Below are 17,386 nucleotides of genomic sequence, written 5' to 3'. Positions count from 1 at the left end.
GCCTTCTTTCCTGGGATGACTCCGTGAAAACTCATGTTGCTGGAACTGAGCCTGGACATCGGAATGCCCATTCCCTTGAGCGTCTCTGCATATAGTATGTTCAACCCGCTGCCGCCATCCATCAATACCTTCGTCAGTCGAGTGCCTTCGATGACCGGGTCGACCACCAGTGCTTGCCTCCCAGGGGTGGCAATATGAGTAGGATGGTCCGACTGGTCGAAAGTAATGGGAGTTTGCGACCATCTCAGATAGTTTGGTGTCACCGGGGCGACCATATTGACTTCACGGTTGATCACTTTCAGTCGACTTTTGCTCTCTAGATCAGAAAAAATCATTAGAGTGGAGTTGACATGAGGGTACTCTCCATCACTGTCCTGCTTGTCCTCAGCCTTGTCCGACTCCTTCTCTTTGTCCTTCGGCTGTTTCCCTTGGAACTGCTGGATTAAGAGCCGGCACTGGCGAGTGGTATGCTTTGGGTAGATGAAGTTACCCTCTTCGTCTTTCTTCGTGTGGATATGACACGGCAGGTCCATCACATCATTACCTTCCTTATCTTTTACCTTCTTGGGGTTCCAAGATCCTTTGGGCTTCCCTTTAAATTTGCCCTGAGTCACGGCTAGAGCCTCTCCAGGAGCTGCTGGCTCGGCCTTCCGCTTTTGCTTTCAACTGGAGTTTCCTTTATCCGACTGACTCGGCTTGTACTTGCCGCTCCGGAGTCGGTCCTCTTCTTTGCCGTTGGCGTACTTGGTGGCTATTTCCATCATCCGACTCAGGGTCATGTCTCCAGTTCGACCAAACTTCAGGCTCAACTCTCTGTTCTTGACGCCATCTTTGAAGGCGCAAACCGCTTGATGGTCCGACACATTCTCTACAGTGTGATGCAAAGTGATCCACCTCTGGATGTAATCCCTCAGTGTTTCACTCGAATTTTGTACACAAACTTGTAGCCCAGTCAATCCAGCAGGTCGCTTGCAAGTTCCCTCAAACGTCCTGACAAACACTCGAGAAAGATCTTCCAAGGTGTAAATGCTGCTGGGAGCCAACTGATTCAACCATGCCCTGGCTGAACCCTCTAGCATAAGTGGCAAATGTTTCATGGCCACCTCATCATTACCGCCTCCAATCTGAACAGCCACTCGGTAGTCTTCGAGCCAAGTTTCAGGCTTAGACTCTCCGGTGAACTTACTCACCCCAGTCGCCAACCTGAAGTTGGGGGGTATCACTGCGGCTCTCATCGCTCTGCTAAAACATTCTGGACCTGAAACATGGACTCGGCTGCTTGTGGGCACATCTCTGTCATGACCACCTCTACGAGCTCTGTTTCGGTCAACCAAACCTTGCACGATGATGGATCTCGCGTCAAAGCCTGGCTCTCTGGGGTCGACTGGAGCTCTCCGCCCAACACTGAGCTGGCGTCTGTCATCTTGCTGCCGATGGGCGTTAGACCCACTTCTCGGAGGAGGAGTGGGCCCTCGACGCCTGTCATCACGATCAAATCGGTCATCATAGTGGTCCCGCCGGCCTTCACGTCCCATGCGCCTCGCAGGCGACCTTGGACTGTGAGCCGACTGAACAGTATTCGCAGCGACAGATCGACTGTGAATCCTGTTATGTGACTGTGACACAGCTGAATTCTGATCTCCTGCTGCCCGGAGCAAATCTCTGATCTGCATCAAGCCTCTTCCAGCCTCTGACTGAGAGGGCTGAATTGACTCCGCTATGCGGGCTGCAGCTGCCAAATTCTGAATTGGGGTTCGATATACCTGAGTTGGTTGCGGAAAGAGCTGACGTCGATTGGAGTTAGTCGCTCGTTGATGCGCACGCTCGTCGAGTGCTCGCTGAAGGTTCTCCAGTCAAGTGCGTTCAGCCAGGTTGGCTAAACGCGCCTCTTCCAGGGCGCGAGCCTCAAGTGTTTCTCCTGCTATGGGAGTATGCAGGGCATCCATGTTCCGGCGCCAAAGTTCTTCTCTCTGCTGGGAAGTGAGCGGCTCAGGTTGGTACTCTTCATGGGCTTGAGCGGGGTCGCCCTCGTCGTCCATCCCATCGCCGCGGGGGAAACCGGGAGGACTACGGGGCCCGTTGACCATCAGGACCTCCGCCGCTGGGTCACTGCTACCACACTCGGATGCAGTCCCTACGGAGCCAGTCGACAGGTCGAACAGGCCGTAGAGAGATTCGTCGGGCTCAATCGCCGCGACTTGGGTGGTGGCCGATTGGCGAGCCACTGCGTGCCTCACCCATTGCTAGAGCCTCGATCGACCAGAGCATTTGCGCTGGTGGGAGACAGGGAGGGAGGACGACGCAGGAGTCGATCGGTATGGAGTCGACGGCTGCCGCAGCAAGACGCCGCGGACACACGCCCGAAAGTGCGTCGTCCCGCGGACGGGGAGCGCGTCGATGTCGAGTGGTGCCTCCTAGAGCCAAGCGGAGTCGTCGGCGATGAAAGTGAGTGCACCGGGACGGATCTCGTGGCCCTTGACTAGTGCTCCGCTGGAAACCATGATGAAGGCGATCGGACAAATTGCAACTTCTCCAAAAAAGTCACTAAGACACCTGCCCGACGGTGGGCGCCAACTGTCGTGGTTCTAAGTCTGACAGTAGAATGGGGGGTAAGTATGGAAAGGCAAGGTCCTAGCTATGGAGTAGTTGTACACACGGGTGTTTAGCGAGTTCAAGCCCTTCTCGGAGGAAGTAACAGCCCTACGTCTCGGAGCCCGGAGGCGGTCGACTGATCTCTGTGTATATGAGTTACAGGGGTGCGAACCCTCTACACTGAGGAGGGGGGTGGCTTATATAGAGTTCGCCAGACCCCTCCGACCCTCAGTTATGTGGGGTTTAAAGTACATTAAGACAGGGGGTTACTGGTAACGCCCTCATAAAGTGCTATGAAGACTATTAAAGCTACCTAATGACAAACTGTTGCGTGCTGAGTGACCTTTGGTCTCCTGGTCGTCGAGTGGTTAGCTTCATGGTCGAGTGGCTATCTTCATCGTCGAGTGTCTTGGGTTCGTCGAGTGAAGTCCCTCTTAGTCGACTGGAAGGTAGCTTCTTCTAAGGGTTACCTTGGGTATGGTATCCATGATAGGTATATGACCCTACCCTAGGTACATATCCTCATCAGTACCGGCGAAAGTTGCATGGTACTAGAGAGGCTAGCAATGCTGGAAGGGTGAGAACGCGTATAATCCATGGACTCAACATTAGTCATAAAGAACTCATATACTTATTGCAAAAATTTATTAGCTATCAAAACAAAGTACTACACGCATGCTCCTAGGGGAAGGGTTGGTAGGAGTTAACCATCGCACGATCCCGACCTCCACACAAAGGATGACAATCAATAAATAAATCATGCTTCGACTTCATCACATAACGGTTCACCATACATGCATGCTACGGGAATCACAAACTTTAACACAAGTATTTCTACCAATCCAACAACTACTCACTAGCATGACTCTAATATCACCATCTTTATATCTCAAAACTATCATAAGGAATCAAACTTCTCTTAGTATTCAATGCACTTTATATGAAAGTTTTTATTATATCCCTCTTGGATGCCTATCATATTAGGACTAAATTTATAACCAAAGCAAATTACCACATTGTTTAGAGAAACTCTCAAAATAATATAAGTGAAGCATGAGAGTCAACTAATTTCTACAAAATAAGGCCACCGCCGTGCTCTAAAAAGATATAAGTGAAGCACTAGAGAAAAATTGCCTAGCTCAAAAGATATAAGTGAAGCACATAGAGTATTCTAATAAATCACGATTCATGTGTGTCCCTCTTAAAAGGTGTGTACATCAAGGATGATTGTGGCAAACTGAAAAAATAAAGACTCATATCATACAAGACGCTCCAAGCAAAACACATATCATGTGGTGAATAAAAATATAGCCTCAAGTAAAGTTATCGATAGACAAACACGAAAGAGGGGATGCCTTCCGGGGCATCCCCAAGCTTAGGCTCTTGGTTGTCCTTAAATATTACCTTGGGGTGCCTTGGGCATCCCCAAGTTTAGGCTCTTGCCACTCCTTATTCCATAGTCCATCAAATCTTTACCCAAAACTTGAAAACTTCACAATACAAAACTCAACAGAAAATCTTATGAGATCCGTTAGTATAAGAAAATAAATCACCACTTTTGGTAATGTTGTGTACTTGTTCTTTATTTATATTGGTGTAAATCTACTGTATTCCAACTTTTTCATGGTTCATACCCCTGATACTACCAATAGATTCATCAAAATAAGCAAACAACACATAGAAAACATAATCTGTTTAAAAGAGAACAGTCTGTAATAATCAGGAAACTTCGTATACTTCTGTAACTCCAAAAATTCTGAAAAATTAGGAAAACCTGGGAAATTTGTGTACTAATCTTGTGCCAAAAGAATCAGAACAAAATCACGCTTCTGTAGAAAATGAAAGTTATTTTCCTGGATGCAGAAGTTTCTGTTTTCAATAAGATCAAAACAACTATCACCGTAAGCCATCCCAAAGGTCTTACTTGGCACAAACACTAATTAAAACACAAAAACACATCTAACTAGAGGCTAGATGATTTACTCATTGAAAAATAGGACCAAAAAGCAAAGAACAAAAATAATATTGGGTTGCCTCCCAACAAGTGCTATTGTTTAACGCCCTTAGCTAGGCATTGATAATTGCAATGATGATCACATAAAAGAGATGAATTGAAGCATAAATAAAGCATCATAAAACACGTGACAAACACATCTAAGTCTAACATACTTCCTATGCATAGGCATTTTATAAGCAAACAAATTATCACGACAAGCACAAACTAGCATGTGCAAGAAAGAAGAATAAAACATAGACAATCTCATCATGAAGAGAGGTAATTTAGTAACATGAAAATTTCTACAACCATATTTTCCTCTCTCATAATAATTACATGTAGGATCATAAGCGAGTTTAACAATATAGCTATCACATAACATATTCTCAACATGATCCACATGCATGCGAAGTTGACACTCATCCAAAATAGTGAGATTAATATTAACTAAAGTCATGACCACTCTGAGCCCACTTTTATCAAAAATTTAATAAGATTGATCAAACTCCAAAGTCGTCGGATAATTATTTTCTAAAGTTGACACTCTTCCAAACCCACTTTCGATATTATTGTAGACATATTCATCATGAGGCTTAAATAAATTTTCAAGATCATAAGAAGAATCACCCCAATCATGATCATTACAATAAGTAATGGACATAGCAAAATTAGCATCCCCAAGCTTAGGGTTTTGCATAATATTAGCACAATTGACAGTAACAAAATTTATAATAACATCATTGCAATCATGCTTTTTATTCAAGGAGCTATCGTGAATCTCTTCATAAATTTCTTCATCACAATTTTCAGATTCATGAATTTCAAGCAAAATTTCATAAAGATAATCTAGTGCACACAACTCATTAGCAATTGATTCATCATAATTATATCTCTTGAAAAGATTAGCAAGTGGATGAGGATCCATGAACTTTTAGCAAGCGAAGATGCAAGTAAAAAGAAGGCACATGGTAACACAAGCAAACAAAAGATCGAACGAAAAGAAGGCAAACAAAATGGCAAATCTTTTGAAAATCATTTTAGAAGTGGGGGAGAGGAAAATGAGAGGCAAATGGAGAATAATGTAATGCAAGAGATGAGAGTTTTATGACGGGTACTTGGTATGTCTTGACTTGGCGTAGATCTCCCTGACAACGGCGCCAAAAATTCTTCCTACTACTTGTTGGGCTTGCGTTGGTTTTTTCCTTGAAGAGAAAAGGGTGATGTAGCAAAGTAGAGATATGTATTTTCCTCAGTTAGAGAACCAAGATATCAATCCAGTAGGAGACAACGCACAAGCCACCAATACCCACACAAACAATCAAACAGCTTGCACCCAACGCTATAAAGGGGTTGTCAATCCCTTCACGGTACTTGCAAAAGTGAGATATAATAGAGATAGATAAACATAAGTTAGAATATTTTTGGGTTTTTTGTTAATAGATCTGAAAGTAAAAGATTGCAAAATAGTAGATCGAAAACTAATATGATGGAAAATAGACCCGGGGCCATAGGATTCACTAGAGGCTTCTCTCATGAAGGCAAATAATATGGTGGATGAAAAAATTACTGTCGAGCAATTGATAGAAAGGTGTAAAGTTATGACGATATCCAAGGCAATAATTATGAAATATAGGCACCACGTCCATGTCGAGTAGACTGACTCCTCCCTGCATCTACTACTATTACTCCACACATCGACTGACTCCTGCGTGCATCTAGAGTATTAAGTTCATGAAGAACATACTAACACTTTAAGTAAGATGACATGATGTAGAGAAATAAACTCAAGCAATATGATGTAAACCCTATCTTTTTATCCTTGATGGCAACAATACGATAAGTGCCTTGATGCCCTTATTATCACTGGAAAAGGACACCGCAAGATTGAACCCAAAGCTAAGCACTTCTTCCATTGAAAAAAAATCAATCTAGTTGGCCAAACAAAACCAATAGTTCAAAGGGAATTACAAAGATATCAAATCATGCATATAAGAATTCAGAGAAGATTTAAATAATATTCATAGATAAGCTGATCATAAATTCATAATTCATCGGATCTCGACAAACACACCGCAAAATAAGATTACATCGGATAGATCTCCAAGAACATCGAGGAGAACATGGTATTGAGAATCAAAAAGAGAGAAGCTATGGACCCGTAGGTTTGAGGTAAACTACTCACGCTTCATCGGGAGGGCAATAGAGTTGATGTAGAAGTCCTCCGTGATCGAATCCCCCTCCGACAGGATGCCGGAAAAGGCCCCTACATGGGATCTCACGGGAACAGAAGGTTGCGGCAGTGGAAAAGTGTTTTCGTGGATGCCTCTGGTGGTTTGAGAATATATGTGAATACATAGGAGGAAGATCTAGGCCAGGGGTCACCAAGGGGCCCACAAGGTAGGGAGGCGCCCTACCCCCCTGGGCGCGCCCTCCCCAGTTGTCGCCACCTTGTGGCTTTTCTGACTTGGTCTCCAAGTCTCCTGGGTGTCTTCTGGTCCAAGAAAAATCATCGCAAAATTTTTATTTCGTTTGGTATTTCTTTTCTGCGAGGCTCAAAAATAAGGAAAAAACAGAAAGTGGCACCGGGCTTTAGGTTAATAGGTTAGTCCCAAAAATAATATAAAATAGCATATTATTGCATATAAAACATACAAAACAGATAATATAGTAGCATGGAACAATAAAAAATTATAGATACGTTGGAGATGTATCAACACCGTCGACTCTCCCAACTGGGAGGCTTGGTTTTCCCTTTGAACACGAGGAGCAACGGCGTGTAGACGTTGACGCCATCCCGCCGCCGCCCCCGCAGGTAGAGCCGGAGGAAATGAAGGCGGAGGCGGAGTACCAAGCCGCTTTCGAGGAGGCCCAGCGGCATGCGGTGGAGGCTAGCTGGCTCGAGGAGGACGCGCACTGGGATGGGCTGGAGCGCCCTTGCCTGGTCGGCGGCGGTGGACTCCGTCCACACCCCGGTCTTCGTCCCGCCTCCTCCACCGCCGCCGCCTGTCGAGCCCAAGCCAGAGCCGGAGCCGACGCGGAAGCGCTCCCCGCCTCCACCCAATTGGCCAAAGGAGGCCTACACGTGGACCGTCCAGTCCCGCGAGTGGGTGAGCGTGCCTCCTGTCCACTACACCGCGATGCCGGCGTAGGAGGCGGCCAACCTTGAGCGCTGGAAGGCGCACTGGCTCGCCCAGGAGCAGGCCGACGGCGAGCGGCAGATGCACTATGAGCAGATGCTGCGATGCGACGCGGAGGCGCTGCGGCTTGAGGAGGAGGAGCAGGAGCGCACACGGTTGGCCACAATGCCGCCGCCTGAGCAGACGCCGGAGAAGGCTGCCCTGGCAGCGTACCAGGCGGCGTTCGGGTGGGCTGGCCCTGCTCCCATTTTTATCGAGCTCACCGGTGATGGCGACGTCGAAGTCAAGGGCAAGGGCAAAGCCGGCGACGTCTGGGGCATCGTTTAATTAGGTTTAAGTGGACTTTGGCCGGCAGTTGACCGGCCATTTATGTTTAATTATGTTTATTTCCGTGAGCTGTTTTTTTTCACGCCGGCACATTCGGGTCTGCCTTCCGTTGAACGGTCAAGGCAATCCATTTGAGAATGCGGACGTGCACGTCCGTCTGGCCAACCCAAACGAACGAAAAGCGGACAAATCGCGCGTCCATTTGGTCCCCGTTGGAGTTGCTCTCACTCCTTTTCTTACACGAATGAAAAAGAGAGAAAAAAACACCCATGATGAGAATACCAACTCTCCGACCCAGCTAACCCCACGACCTGTATTTCTATAGCTGGAGCAGTCAGCTCATCTACTCCATGCACGCAGCAACAGCAAAAGTGTGAGGAGGAGCGCGCGCAGCAGGACCAGCAGCGGAGCGGGACGTGTCACGCCGATCCGGCCTCTTTATTGTTCGCACGCCTTCCCCCCCTCGACTCCACCGTTGGCGCCCCTCCCGCCCGCCCCTCCCTCTCAAAAGTAAACCCCTCCCTCCTCTTCCCCCTGCTCAGAACCCAACGGTCACTCTTCCCCATCGACCAACCAACCCGGCAGCCCAGCCACCCACATTTTCCCAAGCCTTCGTCTGCCACTGCTTCCGATCGCTCCACAACCGAGACCAAGACGCCAAAAAGAGGCGCACAGAAACGCTCGAACCACCACACGCGCGCGCGCGCCAATTTGTCTGCTCCTCGATCGCCACGCGCGGAGCCTAACCCGGCCGCCGGTCGAGGCACGGAGCGGCAACGACGACACGGCACAGTAGATCTGCCACGCACGCGCGGCTGCTGGGGCTCGGTCCGATGGGGAGCGGGGAGGAGGAGAGGGGCGGCGTGAGCGAGGCCGCCTTCACGGACTCGGCAGACGGGAGCAGCTCCAGCTCCGACGCCGCCTCCACCGACGACTGGCCCGCCCTCGCGCTCGCGCCCAAGAAGACGCCGCCCTGCAGCGGCGTCCCCGACGCCGAGTTGAACGGCAAGCAGAAGCGCAGAGCTGGGCCAGGTACACGCGCTTCCCACTAGTCTAGTCTGTCAGAGCCTCAGAGGCGAAGCAACTCTGAAACAACAATGTAGGTAGGTGCTGGTGCTAATGTTAATGTGTGCATGCATGGCGTGCAGAGATGGAGATGATGAAGGAGAGGTTCGCGAAGCTGCTGCTGGGCGAGGACATGTCCGGGAGCGGCAAGGGCGTCTGCACCGCGCTCGCCATCGCCAACGCCATCACCAACCTCTGCGGTCAGTGTTCCACCTTCTTCTCAATTGCTCCATGAGCTCGAAGGGAAGGGTTGTTAGTGTCTTAGTGAGATGTTGTTCTTCCGGCGCTGCGCAGCTACCATCTTCGGGCAGCTGTGGAGGCTGGAGCCGCTCCCACCGGAGAAGAAGGCCATGTGGCGGCGGGAGATGGACTGGCTGCTCTGCATCAGCGACCACATCGTCGAGCTCGTCCCCACCTGGCAGTCGTTCCCCGACGGAACCAGGCTCGAGGTACAGTACCAACCAACATTTCAACCAGTGCTAGTACAATTTTCAGCCTACGGATGCAGTAGGCCTGCTGAAATCACGAGCCGAAAGTTCAAAACGGTGGATCAAATGTCTTCGCCTGTCAGTCCGGGTGAATGTACATTTGATTATTGAGCACCGCCAGTGCACGAGAACAGTCGATGATAGGGACTTTAGTAGCACATGGACCGCTAGAAACTCGCTATTAAGCACGCATTTACTCCCTCTGTTTTAAAATAGATGACCCAACTTTATACTAGCTTTACTCACATAAACGGAGGGAGTAGTACAAAGTTGGGTCATCTATTTTGGAACGGAAGGAGTAGCAGCCATGGCACCCACATAAACGGAGAGAAATGTTAGGTGCGCCTATGATTTTTCTGATGGAAACGAAACTTTGCGGTTGTGGTGCCATGCTGTTGTGCTCGCGAAATTTGTTGCCGGATGAGAGCAACTGCCCGTGCTGTCTTAATTATCTGACAGCAAAGGGTAGCAGTTTAATTAAAACGCCCGATAGAAGATGCCATGCTGGTGATACGAGGTATTTGTATGAGTACGATAGTGACTCCACAATGGTAATGAAGCAAAAAAACAAACCAAATCTCCAGTACATATAATAGTCCACTGCAATGAGTCGATTGAGAAATCTAGCCACATGTCGTCGTACCATGCGATTGCTCTTTGACAGAGTGGATCAGCGTGCTCCTAAGGCATAAGGAATAGTGATGGGTGGACCTACTGGCTTACTGCATATGCATTACAAATCAAACATGAATGATGATTTTTTTATCAAAGTTCAGCTTTCACCTCTAAGCAACTGACTTACACGTTTTCTGGGTCCTTCGTTTCAGATCATGACAAGCAGGCCACGATCAGATTTGTACATCAATCTGCCCGCACTTCGGAAGCTAGACCATATGCTCCTCGTGAGTTCTCCCAGCTGTGAATTCACCGCACAAGCAATCTGAAAAATTCAGCAACATCTAACAACATCATCGACACTTGACAGGAAATCCTGGACAGCTTCAGGGACACTGAATTTTGGTACGTCGACCAAGGGATTTGCGCGGCGGACTGCGACGGCTCTGCCTCGTTCCGGGCGGCCTTCCACCACCGGGACGACAAATGGTGGCTGCCGGTGCCTCGAGTGCCACCCGGGGGCCTCCGTGACAAGACGAGGAAGCAATTGCAGCACAAACGCGACTGTGCGAACCAGATCCTCAAGGCTGCTATGGCCATCAACAGCAATGCCTTGGCTGAGATGGATGTCCCTGTATCATACCTCGACTCTCTGCCAAAGGTATATTACCATCATCTACTTTCAGTACGCAATATTCAGCAATGTCTCTTACTCACAGCTTGCTGGAACAATTTTATGGATGCTAGAACGGGAGGGCGACTTTGGGCGACGTGATATACCGCTACATAACGTCGGATCACTTCTCCCCCGAGTGCCTTCTCGACAGCCTAGACCTGTCGACGGAGTACCAAGCCCTGGAGATTGCCAGCCGTGTCGAGGCGTCGGTCCACGTGTGGCGCCGCAGGGTTCCTGCGAAACCGGTGAACGGCTTAGGCCGTACCGCCAGCGCCAGCGCAAGGTCCTGGAGCATGGTGAGAGACATGCTGATGGATTCGGAGAAGAGGGAGCTGCTCGCGGAGCGAGCAGAGGGCCTCTTGATATGCCTGAAGCAGAGGTTCCCTGCCCTGACGCAGACAAGCCTGGACATGAGCAAAATTCAGTACAACAAGGTTTGTGCAAGTGTCCCTTTGTCCGTCTGTCCTCCCACCCATTTGCCTGTCAACAACTGAGTTCACTCACCCTACTGCGTGGTGCACAATTTTCAGGATGTGGGCAAGTCGATCTTGGAGAGCTACTCGAGGGTTCTGGAGAGCCTGGCCTCGAACATCGTGGCGCGCATCGACGACCTTCTCAACATCGACGAGCTGAACAGACATGTGGAGCAACTGTCAACGGGTGAAGCAGACCTGAAGATGGCCTGTGGCAGGGCCGTGGTGCCACCCTACCAGCAGGTGCCTGCCTCGGGCACACCGTTCGTGACGGCATACGCCACGCCGAGCTTCTCCCCGGGGCGCCTGTCGAGCCCGAGGACCTCGGTTGGTGCCGGTAGGCGGTCTCAGGGCAACAGGGCCGCCGCCGCGGCCAAGAAGGCCTTGACGGACCATCTCGGCCCGTCGGAGGTCAGGGGGATGATCATCGTGAACCGAAGCACCATGATCGATGTCTCGACGACTACTGATCTGTAAAGCTAGGCCGGTGGACGGCTCCTAGAATTGCCAGGGACCAGCCTGCCGGTCTCTCTGTGCATAAGTGTGTCCTATATTTGTGCCCACGTTCTTACTGTATTTTTAACTCTTAGTGCTTAGCTATGGAGTACCGCTGCTGCTTCTTTCTGCGAGAAGAAGCTGCTATGTATTGTTGCTTGCCTTCAAAAGAAGAATGAAAAAGGAAAACGAAGTGTCCTGCTGTTTGCAGACCTCGTGATCAGATTCAGATAATATCATGATTTGAGACTTCAGTTTGCCTGCTAAATCTTCAGATAATTACCTGCACCAGTTAGTTGGATTGGCACAGACTTCCAGTTAAAAGTGAAAACCTGCAGCTTCTACTGCCGTTTCAGGTACCTGAAGAACCGGAAAGGCAGTGTGGCTTGGTGCTCGCGTTTTCAAGAACTCCGGCCAGTGTTCGCAGCGCCGACATACCCGTAATGATGGCGAGCCGAATCTTTCCATCGCAAGGCCATACGTGGCCGATCTCCAGCGTAGTGGAGCGCAGTAGGTAGTGCTCGAAATGGAACTACGGAGGGCTCAGTGCACGCGCGCGGGCAAAAGAGAAGTGAACGGAGCGGTGGTGCACCCTCCACTCCGGGCCTTCCACACCATGTTACCCGGGCGAAATCTTCACGCGGCCATCGATGGCCTCCATCCACCAATCCACCATGACCCGGAGAGGTGTATATATACCCTGGCCGAGGCACCGAGAAGATCACCATCCGTCCATCCGAGTGTGCACTGCAGAAAGAGAACCGTGAAGCGTAGCTGCAGCTGAGGAGAGATGGAGTCCAAGGCGGCGAGGTGCCTCTGCATGCTGGCGATGCTCCTGGTGGCCGGGCTCGGGGCGGCGCGCGGCGCCGGGGAGTGCGGCCGCGTCCCGGCGGACAGGATGGCGCTCAAGCTGGCCCCGTGCGCGGCGGCCACGCAGAACCCGCGGGCCAAGGTGGCGCCCGGCTGCTGCGCGCAGATACGCAGCATCGGGCGCAGCCCCAAGTGCCTGTGCGCCGTCATGCTGTCCAGCACCGCCCGCCAGGCCGGCGTCAAGCCCGCCGTCGCGATGACCATCCCCAAGCGCTGCGCCCTCGCCAACCGCCCCATCGGCTACAAATGCGGCCGTAGGTTCATTTATTCTGATAATGTTCGATCGTTTCTTCTGTAGCTGCTCTGTCCCTTGGAGCCATCATCGTTTGCTTTGCTCTGTTTTTCTGTGCAGCATACACCCTGCCATGAGGAGCATACACTCTTGGAACTTCTGGAAGAGCAGATGGCATACACCTGATGCCATCTTTGTCATGTGGAACTTTTACTTGAATCTTTTATGAATAAATAATGTGGTTGTAATGCCCCTGTTGGAATATAATATAGTGAAGTACCTTCCCAAATCTTATGATATATTGACAAGAACACTTCCCAAACTTATATGAAGTTCCAACAGTACCGTTTTAATAGTACAATGTAAATGATCTCTGCTTCTCCAGCGCTTCTGGTCTGGAGAGAGGATCAGACGGTACAAGCAGGACAGGTTTGATACTATGTATAGGAGTCAGAGACCAGACTGCCCAGGTTGGGCGGAATGGAATAGGGACCCTTTATGCAACCTGACACCAAGTTCTAGGTACTTGTAGGTTCATTACATTTCACAGCTAAAGCACAAGCTATGGAATAAGAAGAAGGTAAAGGCACACACAGACACACACACAGCATCTGCCCAGGAGTGATGATGCATCCAAATACTGCCACCACCGATGAGCGAATGTTTCTCCACTATGTAAGGTATATAACTGCTATCAAGGAAATTAGGTTCCACACCTCTCCCCTTCGATTTCCTGCCAACAGTGGTGAAACAGAACGGTGAGGAAACGATCCAATGACAATGATTTAGGTAGATAAAAATCATCACCAGGAGACGCAAAACATTCCGCAGCTTTGCTACGTCTGATAACTTGGTTCTGACTATGTTGCCATCACTGGGGCTCTAGGGAACCTTAGTTAAAAACTAGGATTCACACAAGTTGCTTAAAATGCCTTTTTTAGAAATTCAGTACTTGTTTTACGATAATACAAAAATATGATGATCCCCAAGAGTGATTTACACTACGGCCTGAGTCGTATCCTCTTTTCGAGTAATTCTGTTTCTCAAAACGAAAGTAATGGTATAGCAAGCAATCCAACTTAAAGGAACAGAGAACGAAAGTAATGGCATAGCAAGCAATACAACTTAAAGGAACATCCCCACAAGTGGTGAGCATACTTCTGCTGTTGCTTTCTCACCCAAACTGAACTGGATACAACGCTAGGTCCTCAGACTACATTTAAGGCAACTAATTGTTTGACCCTAAACTCCCTAAACGTAGTGATTATGACATAAAAAGTAGGGCGTTAACTACGGTTTTTACCCAGGACGTTACTATTCTTCCAAGTGATCTTTGTTATCTTATCTCAACCACAACTACATCATTGTACTGTACAGCAACCCCACAGCTAGTTACTTAGAGAAAAATAATTTGCCATTGACGTTAAAGCCTTGACACTGGCAACACGGGTGAATAAATAAAAGTTCTTCGTATATGGTGATATTATAAATAGGAAAGGAAGAGAAGAAATATACTCTCTAGAGAACTGGGAGAAGAATTTGGGTTTGGGCAATTTTAATTTTTTTTTTTGAATTTTGGTTTGGGCAAATTTCACACAGACAGGTGAGAATGTGAAATATTTCATATCACTAGTAACTAAATTCTATCCCATATTAAGCTTCGAGTAATTCAAAGTTTACTACTGTATGTATTAACTATTCTGACTTCTGAAACAAAGTATGCGACAATATGTTCGCTTTCTGATAAAGATCAGCATCTGTGAACACGATAACTGATGCGGAGGCGAAGTGAGCAAAAGTGGATATCAGTTGCTCAGGTGGGCATACGCCCCCCTATCGCTTTCCAGACAATTATCGATTGCCTATGTAAGCTGAATAATGTATAGCATATCACAAGTAAGCAGAGAGCAAGACCAAACCATAATAATGTAACCAATTTCCAATAGCTAGTAAGGTCCTTGTTTTTACCTTGTTCGAAAAGGGAGAGGACACCAAGCTCTTGCTTAGTAGTAAAACGAGCCTGGTAACAAAATAAATAAATACATCAGTCAACCATATAACTCAATCATAACATATGTCCAAACAGCTTCAAAAATAACATATGTCCAAATATACAACAACATTATACCTTGCCACCAATCGCCATGAGAATCTGCGACAGGATCCTTCTTATCCACCTTGTACTGAAACGAAAAACAAAAGCGTTCAAAACCTTGGTTGCCTAAAGTGCTGATTAAAAAAAGTGAAAGTACTTGTGAACTATAAGCATGAGTTATGCTTTTTGTTTAGCAATTTCTTACATCACTGTATTCCGCGGATTGCTTAGGTGCAGAGCTGCCATAATATTCTCGGCCACCATAGTGCACAGAAGAACCAAAACAAGATGATGTACCAACCGAGTCATACTTGATATCCTTGGTATATGTTGTGCGGCCCCTAGCAGGACTCCACTGGGATTTACCATCTGTAAGACAAATCAATATGTTGGTCATTTTTCTGTCGTTGCATTTCTCAGTGATTCAAACCAAGCAAGATAGATCACCAAGACGATATTACTTTACGAAAGAAACAACCCATAATGTGTTGACATGACTAACAGCAGAGTTTAGCGCTTAGGGTTGTGGCGTTTGTTGTGATTGAAACTGGCCTACTCGTAGGCTTGTCAATTTTTTCCTTCAATTATATAATGCATAAAGATGCAAGGCTTTTGCACATTCTCAAAGATTTTTTTTTGAGGGGACAAGAATAAGAAATAGAAATTTCTGGTTGGTTGAAGATAGCCAACATGTACACGCTGTACTTGAGCTTGTACAAGTATGAAAATTGCAACCAAAGATGAAGGCTCGAAAGTTTCAAAACTTATATGGCAGTGAAATTATATCTCTTCTCCTTTTGAAAGTAAAGGTAGGTGGGCTTTGCTGATCAACTGATGCAGACAAGAGTTATACATGCTTTAAATGCTTTTGTGATTTTCTTTCGAGGGATTAAATGTTTTTGAGTTTGGAAATTTTCCAACGCTTCCTCGGCACTAAGTAACCTGCTATTTCTTGAAAGAGAAAACAGTTCATTGATATAGATGTGTGACGTACTATTCCGTTCCATTTCCACGGTAGTACTAGTACCGGAATGGCAAAAAGGAGAATATGAGACGAGACGAGACGAGAGGAGAGAGTTGTGCAACTACCTGTCATGCTAGCCTGAGCATTGCCGTTCTGCCCCTTGAAGAGAATGGCGTACAAGTCCTGCTCTTTGCCGTTTACCTTGAAAACAAAACAAAAAGGGGAAACGTCCAAATTAGATGGCAACATCACAATATGCATCCTTCACCCGTAAGAAAACATCACAGCATGAATCCCCCAAATTAATAAGGCTTATTACAACGGGATACTCTAAGATAATCGGTATCCACTTGGAGAGACGGGCGTATCTAGATCAAAAGTCTACCAAAATTCTCGCATATTCACTCCAACAGACGGGGCGTCATACGAAAACTAAAATCATAGCGCGAACGAGGAAGGATCAATAACAAGACAAATCCGATCTAGCAATCAAGGGCCTGCCCGTCTGCCCCGCCGCAATCACGCGAGAGATCACGTCGGGCGGCAGCACGGACGCCGGCCACCGAACCACATAGTGACATAGACATAACACCGAACAGGGAGAAGGCGTGAGGAAAGAGACGGGTACCCCGTGCGGCGCCGGGTGGAACAGGCTGCTGAGCGGCGAGTCGGCGATGGCGGCGTCGGCGGCGGCAGCGCGGGGAGGCGACTTCTTAGTCGCCGCGCGCGGCTGGGGCTGCGCCTGGGGCGAGGACCTCTTGGGCTCCATTTCGGGGGACGGACGGACGGACGGAGAGGAGGAGCTGCCGCTGAGGATTAGGGCACGTGAACGGGGCGGTTGTGTCGTAGGCGGCGGCGGGAGGAGGGAGGAGGAGACGGGGAGTCTAGGCAAGCGCTACTGCTCAACTACTCGACTCGTGGCGGTCTGCTCCGGCCTCCATGCGTGCCCCGCATTTAAAGGACCCGGGCCGGGGGGGTGTGGGCCGTCATTACGTGGATCTCGAGGGGCCTACGCGCGAAACTGTGGCGGATAGATGCCCGCCCCTCGGTAGTGAACGCGTCGCGCCGCCGTTCAGGTTCAGCAGTTGCCGTCGGCCGGGCCGCGGTGGCGAACGTGGGTAGGTGTGCTGCCAGTCGGAGGGAGGAGACGACGGGCGGCGGCGAAAAGGACGTGACGCTGATACACGACGGAAGAGACCCATCGCCGGACGTCTCCGTTCGTTGTACTGCACCGGGTCGAGCTTGACAGAGGGGGGAGGCTTTACGGCGCTGAGTGTGCTGACGGGAAGCTGGACTGACGGAACGTATGTCCATGACACGTGGGCCCGTGGGACGGAATTCCGTCGAAACTAACGTGGGTT

The 17,386-nt window shown here is 48.8% G+C and overlaps 3 protein-coding genes across 3 annotated transcripts; 2 read left to right on the top strand and 1 right to left on the bottom strand.

Annotated features, from left to right (window-relative positions):
- Positions 1–8,549: 8,549 nt before the first annotated feature.
- Positions 8,550–12,132, top strand: LOC123071415 (rop guanine nucleotide exchange factor 7). Its single transcript, XM_044494958.1, has 7 exons — positions 8,550–9,084; positions 9,201–9,317; positions 9,412–9,566; positions 10,433–10,507; positions 10,591–10,881; positions 10,968–11,330; positions 11,427–12,132. The coding sequence occupies exons 1-7, from the start codon at positions 8,886–8,888 to the stop codon at positions 11,844–11,846; spliced, it is 1,620 nt and encodes a 539-aa protein (XP_044350893.1). The 5' UTR covers positions 8,550–8,885; the 3' UTR covers positions 11,847–12,132.
- A 440-nt stretch (positions 12,133–12,572) lies between these two features.
- On the top strand, positions 12,573–13,255 carry LOC123071417 (uncharacterized). Its single transcript, XM_044494961.1, has 2 exons — positions 12,573–12,988; positions 13,087–13,255. The coding sequence occupies exons 1-2, from the start codon at positions 12,655–12,657 to the stop codon at positions 13,101–13,103; spliced, it is 351 nt and encodes a 116-aa protein (XP_044350896.1). The 5' UTR covers positions 12,573–12,654; the 3' UTR covers positions 13,104–13,255.
- Positions 13,256–13,265: 10 nt separating this feature from the next.
- Positions 13,266–16,974, bottom strand: LOC123071416 (uncharacterized). The gene is made up of 6 exons (XM_044494960.1): positions 16,654–16,974; positions 16,151–16,226; positions 15,267–15,430; positions 15,095–15,149; positions 14,935–14,986; positions 13,266–13,699 (listed from the first exon to the last, which is right to left on the bottom strand). The coding sequence occupies exons 1-5, from the start codon at positions 16,792–16,794 to the stop codon at positions 14,970–14,972; spliced, it is 453 nt and encodes a 150-aa protein (XP_044350895.1). The 5' UTR covers positions 16,795–16,974; the 3' UTR covers positions 13,266–13,699; positions 14,935–14,969.
- Between the last annotated feature and the right edge of the window lie 412 nt (positions 16,975–17,386).

This window comes from Triticum aestivum, chromosome 3B (assembly GCF_018294505.1).
Source record: "Triticum aestivum cultivar Chinese Spring chromosome 3B, IWGSC CS RefSeq v2.1, whole genome shotgun sequence".
Taxonomy (NCBI): domain Eukaryota; kingdom Viridiplantae; phylum Streptophyta; class Magnoliopsida; order Poales; family Poaceae; genus Triticum; species Triticum aestivum.
This window is presented reverse-complemented; position numbering and strand designations above follow the sequence as displayed.